General features: G+C 39.5%; 1 protein-coding gene across 1 annotated transcript; it reads left to right on the top strand.

Moving 5' to 3' along the window:
* Positions 1-798: 798 nt before the first annotated feature.
* cln8 (CLN8 transmembrane ER and ERGIC protein) lies at positions 799-12,587 on the top strand. The gene is made up of 3 exons (XM_035429929.1): positions 799-965; positions 2,276-2,901; positions 5,165-12,587. The coding sequence occupies exons 2-3, from the start codon at positions 2,359-2,361 to the stop codon at positions 5,483-5,485; spliced, it is 864 nt and encodes a 287-aa protein (XP_035285820.1). The 5' UTR covers positions 799-965; positions 2,276-2,358; the 3' UTR covers positions 5,486-12,587.
* Positions 12,588-14,075: the final 1,488 nt, after the last annotated feature.

The raw sequence follows: 14,075 nt of genomic DNA, 5'->3' as shown, positions 1-14,075 counted from the left end.
AATTGATCAATTGCTGTGCGACTCAAGTTCTGAGTAACACTGAAAGCCAGCAGACCCTGTGGCTGTCCATGACCAGGAGTGAGGACCACTGGCTCAAAGACATGCTTTTGGAAGCATTCCATGAATGTTACCTTTCCTTCCTGACTCTCCCCTTGTTAGATCAACTAATTGTTTTTTTTTTTTTTTTTTTTTTGTTTTGTTTTTGTTTTGTTTTTTAAAATAAATGTCCCAGTAAGAAACTCAATTGTACAATTACTCATTTGAATGTGCTGTTGGAGCGCCTATGGGGAGCCCTTGAGGATAATGATTTAGATGCCAGTTTAAATATCTGCAGGTCACATGGTGAAGACAAACTGGTGGCCCTATGCTACACATAACAAACAGAGCGCAAAAATGACGACATTATCTTTAGATGATTTAAAATCACAGGGTAGCGTTACACTAAATAATTTAGGAAACACTATGTAGCATTGCTTTTGAACCGAACCTGTTTAATTTGTGAGTAAAGATATTGTTTGTTGTAACGTGGCCTCATTTTGATATCAGTACTTTTAACGTTTTAGATTTAGCAAGATGAAAGTCATGACTTAGAGGGCGCTTTTTATGTGTGACAAGCTTGGCATTTTTGTACGTTCAAAACGTGTTTTTAAAGATGTATTTTACTGCACATCATCACTTTTATTTTGGCATATATTGTCCTGCGTTGGCTTACGTCCTGTGTGATTCTAGCGAACGCAAGCGGAGGGGGATGTTCTTTTTCGACTGTCACGAACCGAGAATCATGTCACATGACCAAATCGAAGTCACATGGTCCCAAGTAAGAGAACGTAGCGGGGTCTCCGCTCGAAAAGAGTGATGCACATCTGACTGCCTATTATCTCTGTTTTCGCAGCAGCTATTTAAGAACGCTCCTTTTCGTGTTTTGAAGAGTGTACAGTTCCGATGCCGCACATGATTCACTGACGGTGAGAATTGCCGAGTGCAGTGTGTATTATTTTCTTGGTACAGTAGAACATCTTTGCTGTGACTGTAGCAATGTGTTTGGTTTTAAAGACAATAAGGGGTGACTAGTATGTTTTTCTAATATCTAGTTAGCTAACTTTAAGGGTTATGGGAACGTTCACTACTAAATGTTAGAATTTTCTCTGTCGTAAAATGTGTTTGGGGTACTTTTGGTGTGACTGTATTAAATCCTCAAATTATCAGTATCGTATAATTTGCTTTGAGTAACTTTGTAGTGTAGAGGCATCCAAGCAGTTTGCAATCTGTAAGCCATGCGCAGACCCGCTCGACTTTTTGTTTGTTCGCCATACCGGTGTTAGCCAGGTTCGCTAACTGATAAACATTAGGCTGAATAACAAATCCTAGGTAGGCCGATGTTATAGGTTGTGCTGAAGAGTTATGCTAACTCTTCAGCTAACTACTTACTGCTTTTGATAGTTGGCATAGTTTGCAATTGCAAGTACTTTCAGGCGTCTGCCCAGTAGCTAGCTACGTAATAGTTTGTGCCAGACAGACATGTGCAGTTAACGTTAATATTTTGTTTGTTGTTTTTCTGTGATTAGCAGTTAAACTGTTTACAGTTATTGGTTTACAGTTATTAGGATCCCTTTGATAAGTTCTTGGTGCAGCCTCCTCTGGCAAGAATAATGACAGCTTTTTTTTTTCTTCTTTTTTTTTTCCTATAACGGTTTATAATTCACATTAGAAGGAATCGTGAATCATTCTTCGAGCAGAATCTTTCAAGATCCTTGATAGTTTGTGTTTATGGACTGCCCTGTTCAATTCAGACACTGGGTTTTCGACGGGGTTTAAGTCTGGAGTCTGAGATGCCATCATTAGCCTACTTAATGAAACATTTATTTAAAAAAGAATAATCGTAGAATAAAATTTTCGTATTTGAGCATGGATTATAGCCCATTATCTATTCGTTTATACAGCGGGTTTCTCTCATTTTCATCAACGGTGTCAGTAATTTCGGACTTGACTGTAGGCCTACATGCATACATTTACATGCACTTATGCATGCATAGAAATACATGCGTATACCCCCTTGGATATCCACATATAGTTACATACACATGCATGTATAATTAAGCAATACTGAAAGTCAACTTCATCCATCTAACCTCATATTTAAATCCCTACTTCGTTATTTTGAATGTTTTAGGAAGTGTAGCTGCAGAAAGGAGAGCTTGCGACATCCGCTTATGCATAGTCAAAGTTGTCATAGGAAGATATTGTTGGTTACAGTATTTTGTCTTGGTTCATGCAGGCCAGTGACTGGTGATCCATGGGCATGCATGGTAGCAGGTTGCCAGATCTCCAGCTGAGACCCAGACTAACGTGACAACAGCAATGGCCACTGTCCAGGACAGCCTCCCTCTGCCCCAAACCTCTGCCTTGGTCTACTCCTCCTGGGCTGCGTGCCTCCAGCTGATAGGGCTGGGCTTCGCCTTCTACACCGGCGTCTTCCTCCTCTGCCACGTCTTCTCGGCCCTCAGCTTCCACACCTACCGCTCCCTGCAGGCCAAGGAGAAGGTGTTCTGGAACCTGGCGGCAACGCGGGCCGTGTTCGGGGTCCAGAGCTCGGTGGCCGGCCTGCGGGCACTGACCGAGGACTCCGCCCTGTCGGCGGACAAGGTGGCCGGCCAGGAAGACTGGTCCTGGTTCACCATCCTGACGGCCACTGGCTTCTTCCTCTTTGAGAACATTGCGCTGCACGCCTCCAGCGTGGCCTTCCGCAGCTTCGACCTCCCCCTGGCCACCCACCACTTCTTCGCTCTGTCGGGGTACGCCGGGGCGGTGGTGTGGGACTCTTTGGGCCACTTCCTACCCATGGTGACCCTGCTCCTAGAGATGAGCACGCCCTTCACCTGTATATCGTGGATGTTTCTAAAGGTATGCTTGAGGCTCTCAACAGGTTTGGAGTCCCCAACCCTGGACCTGCAGAGTTACAGGGTCAGCAGTTTATTTAATCGGTCAACGTAGTAGTATGGTAAACTCACTGTAGCTTGGTTTTTGAGTATTAGTTAGTTGCTGAGTATAAATTTAAAGGCAAAAACAAAAACAGGTAGTGATGGTGGCTCAGATGGATCAGGATTGGGGGCCCCCTGTCATATGTTAAACTCAGTTTAACCCTCATGCCTCTGAACTGAGTGAGCTCATTACAGGTTCAATCACCTCACAAGATCCTCTCTTTTTTGTGCACTATGCATGACTATTTGATGAAATTAAGCTACTTTTTTGCCTCTAACCTACCAAGGCCTTCTTGATGTCACTTTGAAGCTTCGTATTTTATTAATTCAGCTTAATGCTTAATTATATTGCATTAATTCTGCCGCTGCTCAGAATATGTTATGAAATGAATTATTAAATAAGTTATTAAATATGTTCTATATGTTATAATTATAAAATATTATGATCAGCCATTGCTTGGATTTTTAGGGTGGGGAAACTGCTGCAACATTTACAGCTCCCTTCCTTTTATGGGTTTAGCATTAACCCTGAACACTGCCATGTTAAAGATCATGTAAATGATGATGATATGAATCGGAGATACCTTGTCTTCACCATGCAGCAACTGTGAAGTGAGGCATAGTTGCTTTTCAAAGAAAGAGGAACATCTTTTTCTCAGCCTTTCTAAACTTTAATTTTGGAACAACAAGTGAAGCAGAACGGTAAAAAAAGGTGCCTAAAGTCTCACATCCTTTGTTTCGCTTCCTCTTGAAGAGGTATTTTAGGTTCATTGCACAGTTCATTTTGTACTGCTAGATCAGCAATCTTCAAGAGCTGTTGCATTTCTGTGTTTCATTCTGCTGGGAACTTTATTTTCAATTAGGGTAACTGAATCTAAGAATGATTTTTCTGGGTAACGTTTTCCATTGTCTTTCAAAAGAATGGAGAGAAACCTTCAAAAGATTGAGGCTTATAAGGAAAGGACTTGGAATGATACACTCATTTCTCACCCAAACTGCTCGCGCCATTTTTTTCCCCAAACCACGCCCCATAGTTTTTGCACGGAAAACCTCCCTACTAACCTTAGTGCATTAAATCATTTTTCATCTTTACATTTAAATAAGGTCTTTTATTTACATTTAAGTGGAATGAATCTAAAGGCACATTTTGAAGGATCCATTCCATAGCGTGTCATTTGCAAAAAATCAAATCAACAAGACTGGTGGGCTGGTGAGACGTCTTCAAATACAGTTGACAGTCAAATCAAATTGTGGCAGAGATGCAGTGAATTGTAGCCAGCCAGTACGCGTTAAACTATACATAGTGCAGTAAATTGAAAAAGACCGAACTCTAAGCACAAACAAGAATGTAGTGTACATTAGATGCCAGTTTACTCAAACGTCTTCAAATAGCAAATCTCGGTAGAGATCCAATGAATTGTAGCCAGCTAGCACGCGTTTAACTATACGTAGTGCAGTAAATTGAAAAGACCAAATTCAGCACCGCTACACGAGCCAAATTTAACCAATCAGCGCTCACTGTGTTGACCAATGCAACTATGGGACGTGGTGTATGTTGAAGTGGTTTGGGGGGAAAAATGACAAACTGCTCACTCACTAAAGGTCAGAATTCCCATTTAGAGGGAACGTTTGAATTGGTGATTAGGGTAAGCTCTCTGTTCAAAAAGAGCACAAATATTTTCCACTCTTGAATTGTTTGGTCAAGTAGCGCATGACCACTTAGTCTAATTAATCCCCACCCTCATTCAATTTAGCAATTCGACTCATAACGAACCAAGGCGGATCTTAACTGCTCTGCGAGTTTGAGTTTTATAACCCCAGTGGTCAGCTCCTGTAGGTTTCTTCCCGTTTAACCTGGAGTAACAAATGAAAGCTCTTGCGCTTTTATGTGACTTTTGGTGGAAAACCGCTACTGCATTTTTTTTTTTGTTTCTAGCAGACGCAACTTTAGAGCGACTTACATTGTATCCAGATATACAGCTGGATTTATACTGGAGCACTGCAGGTTAAGTACCTTGCCTAAGGGTACAACAGCAGTGTCCTACCAGGGAATCGAACCTGCAACCTTACGATTAGAAGACCAACTCCTTAGCCACTGTACTACACTCCATCCCATGTTTCTCTTCTATGCTACCTACCAAAGATGTGGTTCTCCCATGTCTGTGTGCTGTGTTCCCTCCCTGCAGGCCGGCTGGGCACGCTCAGTCTTCTGGAAGGCCAACCAGTGGGTGATGATCCACATGTTTCACTGCCGCATGGTGCTGACCTACTACATGTGGTGGGTGAGCTGGTGCCACTGGGACGCCATTAACCGACATGTGGTGCTCCCGCAGCGCCTGCTCTTCTTCACCGGCCTCGCACTCCTCACCGTCCTCATCAACCCCATCTGGACCCACAAGAAGACCATGCAGCTGCTCAACCCCGTCGACTGGAACTTCGGCGACAAGCCGGCCCCCCGAGAGGCCCCGGGGGCGGGCGCGGGCGACGACAAACCCCACGCCAACTAGGACCCGGAGAGGCACAGGATGAGGCCAGTTCTAGGCAGAGGTCAGAGGTCAAACCGCAGGTCACAGGGTCACAGCGAAGCACTAATTCTAACGCTGTGAATGATGGCCTGCAATTTGCGTGATGGGTTTTGAGGATTCTGAGGTGAGCACGGACTGTGTAAACATCATATTTTATTATTAATATTATTTTGTTTTTTAAAAAGGCTTTTTAAAGCCTTACTTCATTGCAGGGAAAGAGTTGTCTGCTTTACAAATTCATCCTTGTTCTCTTATGGACTCCACACAATATTCTGTTGGTGTGGGATTTAGTTAAATTTAGTTTTTAAAATATTAATAATTTTTAAATGTATGGTGTATGTTCATGTATAATGGAAGGAGGAAAAGAGGGAGTAATTTCAGTTTATGACCTTTGGCAGAAGTGTGTTGAGAGACCAAGAGAGGTCTGGGATGAGGTGCTGGCTGTTTGGAATGCCTGAGGCCGTAGCTGGCTGAATGGTAGTGACCAACAGCTTGACAATGGTATTTGGGACTGTTGCATTTTTGCATTTTTCTGCACCAGGTTTTCACATTGGCTGTGCAAAGTAGTTACAATGTAGATGATGATAGCACTGGCTGTGATGTAATGTTTGGCTAGCCTACATTTAATAACTATTATTATGATGAACAAATTTTATAACCGTGGGGAAATGGACTATTGGTGTGCACAGCATGTCAGAGCCTAACTCCACCCATCCTCCTTCACTTAGTCTCATATGAACAATCAGTAAGATGAAATGGCCACAATCAACCAGGGAGGTCTACTGTAGAATGTACAGTAATCGCAGTCCGAGAAACATTCTGAGGCAGTTCCAGCTTGATCATTGGAAATGCTGGGAATATGGATTTTCTTCCCTGTGTTGGTGTGTCCAGGGTAAACCCAATTTCCAGGTCACATTAACTCAGAGGTGGGCAATTCCAGTCGTGGAGTGCCGATGTGTATGCAGGTTTTTGTTTCCGCCAATTACCCTGGCTAAATTAGCTGACTGGCTATATACGCCAACACTGGTTCATTCATAGATCACAGTGAAATGTTTCATATTGGGATTAGGGATGTCCCGATCCGATCTATGGATCGGCTTGGATACGCCCAATCTGAATCTGATTCTCTCCGATACTACAAAACTTAGGCTAATTCTTGCCTGTAGCAAAGCTTCGCCTTTGCACTTTTTTAGTCTGTCTGTACTCCGTTTACACCAGCTGTCTGAATGCACTCCTGTGAAAAACCACCATTCATTCACCACCGTGAATTAGGCTGTTGTTTATGAAACACGCAGCCATCTGCTACGATGTCTGCTGTGTGGAACGACCACGTGCAACATTTGCAATGCCAGTGTTTCAAGGGTGACACTAACGCAGCTTCTTACAATGCAACAAACGTGATAAAGCATCTAAAGAAACACCACTCAAAGGAGTATGCTGACATTTTGCAGTTGTCTTTTATTGGAATCTTCAAGCTTGATGATAATGCTACACCACTTCAAAGCAGGGCTTATTTTTAGGTAGGATATAGCTACCAGTATGAATTCACCCAGCAGTATGTGGTTTTGATATACCATTTGTGTTGGTATATGAACTGTGTTTTATTGTTTTTCATCCAATGAATTTTTAAAAAATTGTTCGTTGCAACAGTATGATAAAGAAGTGACCTTAAAGTGAATTGTCAGGTTTGAATGAAACTTGCAAAATGTAAAAAAAAAAAAAAAAAATGTAAAAAAACGTGACATGACTTTACAAACAACACGCACAGAGATGTGCCAAGGTACAATTAAAGGGGGCGGGAGAAGAAACACAGCCAATACATCATGGCAACGTTGATTGTTATTAGACTGTATCCTTGAAACATTCCATAATCTTATAGATGTGGTATATCGCCCAGTCTTACCTAGAAGTATATGTTTGCATTGAATTACAAACCTAGAAGCTAGATTTTAACATTTCTGCTTGAATATTTTGTATGTTAGCCTGACATTTGCCGGCTGAACATATGGTTTTTTGTTCACTATCCAATTTTAAAATATTCAATATTTAACACCTAGTAGTGTTCATGCTCCCAATAAAAATAGTGAAATTAATTTTTATTTTGATTGATCCCATATTTTTCTACAGTCAGAGTAGGCTTTCAGTTTACTTCTGTAATTTTCATTGGAAAATCAAATCCTGTCATACCGTCAATTACAGTATATGAAAAATATGATATTATATTTTGGTCATATCGTACAGCACTACTTCAAAGTCTGTACCAACTGATAATGGTGCGCTAGGAGGCCATTAAAGAAAAAACAAAATGCAGCCAGCCATATTGTGTACCCGCCATATTTTGGCCTGTTTATTCTTAAGCAAAATGAGTAATTTTCTGTATAATTTCTTTTTTTTTTTTTTTAGCTTACCTTGCTCGCCCGAGAGTTGCTTTACTGATTTTAAGCCAAGCTGGCTGTTCTTGTGTATAGGCTAGAAGTTGAATAATTTAAAAAAGATAAATAACAAAAAATATAGGTATTAGATTGATATTGGCCGACACTCAGTGTTACTGTACTCTGATTGGATTGGGAGACAAATAAACAGGCTCACGGCTTCCTTAATAGGGATAGAGGGGGAAGAAATGAGTCAGATTTGATATAAAATAATTCAGTGTTTTGGTTAGAATGCCCCCTTGTCATATACATTTTTTTTTGAGTTTAGATCATTTCATTTAGAACGGCAAAAACAAAGCTGGATTTTGTGCCTCACGTTCTCAATGTCAGGGCTGTGGCACTGTACAAAGTATTGGTAATTTGAAGATTTGGAAGCCAGTCGAGGGTTATTCCACATCAGTCTAGTCCGTAAAAGTTTGACAGTGTAACTTGACTTTTATTGAAATGAATCCCAGGCAAGGACAGAGGGCTGCAGTTTTATGATTTACATGGAAAAAAATGCTCTCCAGTTGAGTGCTGTTCTAGGGTGGCTCTCCCATACTAAGGGTTGGCGTACATTTATATGAGTTGCAGGCTCCCGATTGGATTTTTAATTTTTTTTTTTTTTTTTTAAGTTCGGGACCAAATTGTAAGAAAACATTAGGTCTTAATGTCACAACTCACAAGGTATGAGATGCCTCTCTAAACCAATCCTTCTGGTTTATGGGCTCCCAATCTTTTTTTGACATGTCGAAAATAATTTGGTCACTGTCTGTTTGAATTCATCAGGTATGATGCGAGGTGGATTCTGTTTTTCAGTTCCTGTTGAGTTAACAGGGGGTGGTTTTGCGTATGACGTTTTGCCCGCTGTGCTTTGCTGACTTTTTATCTGATCTGGTCAGGAGCTCATATAGTCTGTGCTATCATCCGATCGTCACAAAACCCGATAGGTACCACTGAATGCTGGAGCGCGCCACTGTGCAACTCCAGTTTCTTTGACATGTTCCTGAATGTGTTTCCAGAGACTATCACTGTGGAGACCAGGGGGATATTTTACAAAGCCGGATTACTGAGTTAGCTGGATAGCTACAATGAGCAAAACCCATAACCCTCCCAAATCTAGAAAATGGACTGAAGTAAAAAGATCTGTTCTGGGTTTTACCCCCGTACTCCTGCTTCAAGATTTAAAAACCCATCATGTTCCAGAAATGGTCATTAACTGATTGCCAAGCTCTATAACAACAATGGTACTGTGCAAAATGTGTTTATTTACACTGCTAGCCAGATTTAGTAAAAAATGTCAGATGTGCATTGTGGTTTGACATACATCAGAGAGAAATGTTTTCGTTCTCTCGCTAAAAAGGAACCAGCTTGGGCCAGTAATTAATTTAACCTTCAATTTTACTGTTATTTGCCCAGGAGGAAAAATTTAATTGGTTGTATTTTATCTCCTTAATATTACCAATTAATTTTAGTGAGTTGCAGGTTGTATTTGATAAAATATTGAAAAAAATTTTGCATTTAACTGATTCATTTTCCCCCGCAAATGTAAAGGTTTTTAAAAAATCCTGTTTTACCTGGAGCATTTCTGTAGCATGACAATAGGAGATCTGTGAAAGTGAAAACAAATACTTTCCAAGATTACATTTTTTGGTGAGCTTTCTCTACACAGAGACACACTGCAGAGGGTGTCTTCTGCTCAGTACCTTTCCCCCCATAAATTTGCAGATTCAGTTCCGCAAATTTCTTGCATGACACTTATTCAGTATTAAATATTCATTCTCTTGTCTTATTTTTATTCAACCTCTTTGGCATATTTCTGTCTGATTTTCCTTTCATAAACCTGGCTCAGCAGCGAAAACAACATTAAGGAGTGGCTCATATTTCATGAGATATTGTTCAAGTCTAACTGCTCTTGCAAAAAAACAAAAAAACAACAACATATTTTTGGTAACTGACTCCCGTCAGGTATGAATAAGGTTTTTTGACATTTTTACTGTTCTAAATGTTCTGAAGTGTGTTTAAATTATTCTTCATGAGCAATACTTTCGTAGAGCATGTAATTTTTCCCCTAATAAATAAAAATACCTGTAATATGTAAAAACAAGTTTAACATGCTGTGCTGTGTGCTGCAGTCGAAGTACAACCCTCCTGGCCTGCTATTAATCAATCACAATCACAGTTCTAATGGCGGTGTTCCCAATGGGTTGAGATTGAATTTGTGTTCAGATAGAAGTAAAGTACAATGGGGATTTTCTGAAGAGCAGTACTCTTTTCTTACAAACCAGGAACTTGAACTTTGTTTTTTTTTTTTTTTTTTTTTTTTTTTTTTTGTTCCTCCCATGAAGCAGAAGTAAAACCACGTACAGACCCGCTATCGTAAATGAAATAAGCACTAGAGAAATGTAACTGACAAGCTAGACCAGCTAGAGTTGCCTTTACTTGATGGTCATCTTGAATAGTGGCCCCATAGGCAACTTCTGGTTTCTATGGTCATGGTCTAATTTTAGCCTTACCTTTTTTGGAAGTAGGAGCTCAGTGTGTTTCTTCGGACTTGTTTTGTGGCATAACCACACCATTAGAAACCTGTCCCAAAATGTATGAATCGCAGTGTCGGAATCACAGTTGAGGCAGTTGATTGGTGCAAACACACTTCTTTGGTTTGCAAAGCTAATGAAACTGCAGTAAAAGGAAACCAGAGATTTCATGACTAATGTATATGTCTATATGTAGTATAGTAATGATAATGGTAATTAATGATAACAGAGTACATTTGAATTGAGGGTTCTGTTTCACAAAACTCAGATGTACTGAGTTTGAGTCATAAGTTCTACTCCTAAAATGACATGACAAATTTGTACTCGACATGCAAAGCGAAAATGCCTTAAATTGTATGGGAATGGTTTTTCATCAAAATGACATTTAAATGGTTCAGTTAAGGTGAGATTGTGAATCAGAGAAGTGCACAGGCCCATCTTGAGAAACCCTATTTTACGTACACGTCTATGACGTGGAGACATTAGCCTGCTCGAGTGAGATGAATCTTGAAAAATGACTTCAGCCCCACCTATTGGTGTGGTGTAGTATAACATGAGGTGGCTTTCTTTTTTCTTTTTTCTTTTTACTGCATATTATTTTTCAAATGTCCTATTGATCAGTCAGGTTTAAATATGTGATAAAAAATGAAGTATAAAGCCCTCTAAAAGTAATAATATTTACTAGTAATGATAAAGGACTATTTCTGCTATACCTCCCATGTGGTAAGTGCTCATAAGCACTTTACAGTCAACATTAGAAATTACAAAAGCAGCCAGTCCACTCTGCCTTCTGAAGCCAAGTGGAGCTGGCCATTGTCAGTATTTGGACAGGAGACTTTGGAAAACTGGGGCCATATTCCAAAGGTGTACTTGCATACTACCTACAATGTGTTAGTTAACAGTTGACATACTGAGTACTATTCACAAACTCAGGAATGTGAATGCATGTATGCATAGCAAGTTCCCTGTATGTGTTCTCACATACTTTGGTGTATATCTACTGAAGTGTACCCTAACTATGATTGAAGTTGCCAGAAGTCCTTGATAATGCAACACTGCATATTCAAATTGCAATGAAGGGGGAAAAAATGCTATTTAGAATTTTGGTACATGATTAGTAGGTCAACTTTTTTTTTTTTTTTTTGGTCAGCACATATCCCCAAAAGATTTTGAAGGATATTATGGCCTCTTTTTAAAACTGATTTTCCAAAACTGGAAATATAATCATAAACAAAGAAAATTGAACCTTTATTTAGCCTTCCTACTTTACCTCAGATGTGTGGTGATTGTTGTGGCACAAAATGTCTGCCGTTTATCACTAAGGTGGGAACTATTCATTGGCTTGGTTGAGAAGAGTCCATTTTAAAACTGAGATCCATGAAAGGTTTCATATGAATACTTTACCAAAGTATTAAAGAAACAAAAACCAATCTTTCAGCTTTTAATTTAAAGTATTGAAATTAGTGTTGGTCTAAGATTTTTCTTTTAATATTTTTGGTTTAATTTCCGTTTTGTTGATATTTGAAATATGGTTTGACAGACTTTGTCAGTTCATTATTATGTTGCTTTTACCTTTTTATGGCATGAACTAAAATGGTTTTGACTCGTGAAAGATCTTTAAAAATACAATTTGTGTGTCTGGTTTTCCCCACATTTACTGTTTCTAATACTGACAGCATGGTCTGTGGCAGTTCATGCAATAATGTGATGTGCCGTGGGATTGTTACTGATAATTAAATTTAAAAAAAAAAAATTTTTTGAAAGCTATTCCTTTGAGTGTTATGGAGTGAAATAAAATGAATTTTATTAGGTACTAAACAAGCCTCCTTTTTCCTTTTTCATTTTACTTCATTCAAATTGTCTCATGCCCACCTGTTAATGAAGACTTACGGTGTTGTGCTGTTTTTCCTGTATTGAAAGTACCTGACTGCCATATTGTGAAATGATGCCTAAACCAATGAGTCATTTATTCTTAAAACGGTTACACCCTTTTATTTTCAGGTTAAACCTTACTTGAAAGAACATGGTTGCAAATCAGCAGCACTAATAGACCATGTAATAGTTACTGATGACAAATTTCTGACTGTCGTGTGAATGGCAAATAAATGTCCTTAATGGCTATATGTAACATTCAAACTTTTCTTGTGTCGTATTTTATTGAGTTCGATCTCATTTTATTTTTGCAGTTAAGAAACAAAAGGGATACACCAGTCCACACCATTAGTATAAGACAGGGCTGCCCAGTCCTGTAGCTGGAGATCTATCATCCTGTAGGTTTTCATTTTCACCCTAATTTGGCACACCTGACTCTACTACTACACCTGATTCTAATTAGCAGCTCAACGAGAACTCTAGTTGCTGAATGAGGTGTGCTTTCTTAGGGTTGGAATGAAATCCTACAGAATGGCAGATTGCCAGGAAGAGAATTAGGCAGCCTTGGTATAAGATATCTGACATATACCAGTCCATGCCATTTGTGTAAGTTACCGGTGACACTATTTGTATTTTAGATGTTCATATATGGATTACTTGAAGTCTATGTGAGCAGTGTGTGTACTTTTTATTTGACTGAGGGTTGACATTACATGTCCATACCAGGGTATGTTTTCATTGCTTGGCAAAAGCATTTAAGGGTACGCTCTTGTGTATTATGCTGTTGGCACAGTTAACCTAAATCTAAATTAAATAGATGGGCAACGGCAGATATGGACAATGGTTTTCTTAGGAACTGTAAAACATCAGAGGGAACAGAAATAGACAGAGGACCTCTTCGGGGCATGATCTCAAATCTGCCCAAAATCTATTCTCACCTATGCTCACAATTGCCAAAACCATACTCTTGCCAAAATGAGAGAGCGGAAGGATTTGGAAAATGGGTTTTTCATGTCTGAGAAATTTTTAGAGGACTTATTTTTAAAGATCATTGGGGAAATAAGCTGGGTGATTGTGACTGCATGACTTGAAATTGTGTGGAAAGCAGTCTTGTCTACAGCGTCCCTAGAGGAAACTGATTTAGACAAAACATCCAGACAGCCTTATTTTTTTCTCACAGCTTCTGTCGTATGGAAACTCTCAACCAATCACGTGGCAGTACTCCTTGTCTGCATACTATGATGTCACAATGGATGAATTGTGAATTTGAAAATCCTGAGGTTTGCTGATTAAAAGGTCATGCTTTAGATAAGCTCCTGGTTTATTATTTATAACATTTTGAAATATGAGGTGAAACTGAAATTTCACTACAATCGCTATTGTACTGGTCATTGTTCAAGTTCTACTCAGGGGTTGCATCTTTTCACTGAAGATGAACGATATTTGTGAATGAGAACAGAATTATTGACGAGCAGGGCAAGAATGAGAAAAAAAGGCTTGAATAAAGAAAGGAATTTTGGAGGCAGCTTGAACAGAGCTGAAAAAAAAGTATTAGGACATTGTATGAGGGAGGAAAATCAACTCCATGAGGAAAAACGACATACATTACAAGCTAGCCAGATGAGAGACACCTCCTTCCTAATCCCAGTTAGAGATTCTTAAACAAAGAAAATCATTTTAAAACCAACCGTGATAACAGCAATGACTGCTGTTGTTTGGCCTTACCCTTTAGAAGGCCCAGCAAAAAAGAAC

This window comes from Anguilla anguilla, chromosome 1 (genome assembly GCF_013347855.1).
Source record: "Anguilla anguilla isolate fAngAng1 chromosome 1, fAngAng1.pri, whole genome shotgun sequence".
NCBI classification, from domain to species: Eukaryota; Metazoa; Chordata; class Actinopteri; order Anguilliformes; family Anguillidae; genus Anguilla; species Anguilla anguilla.
The sequence above is the reverse complement of the archived record's forward strand: the minus strand, read 5'-3'. Positions and strand labels throughout refer to the sequence as shown.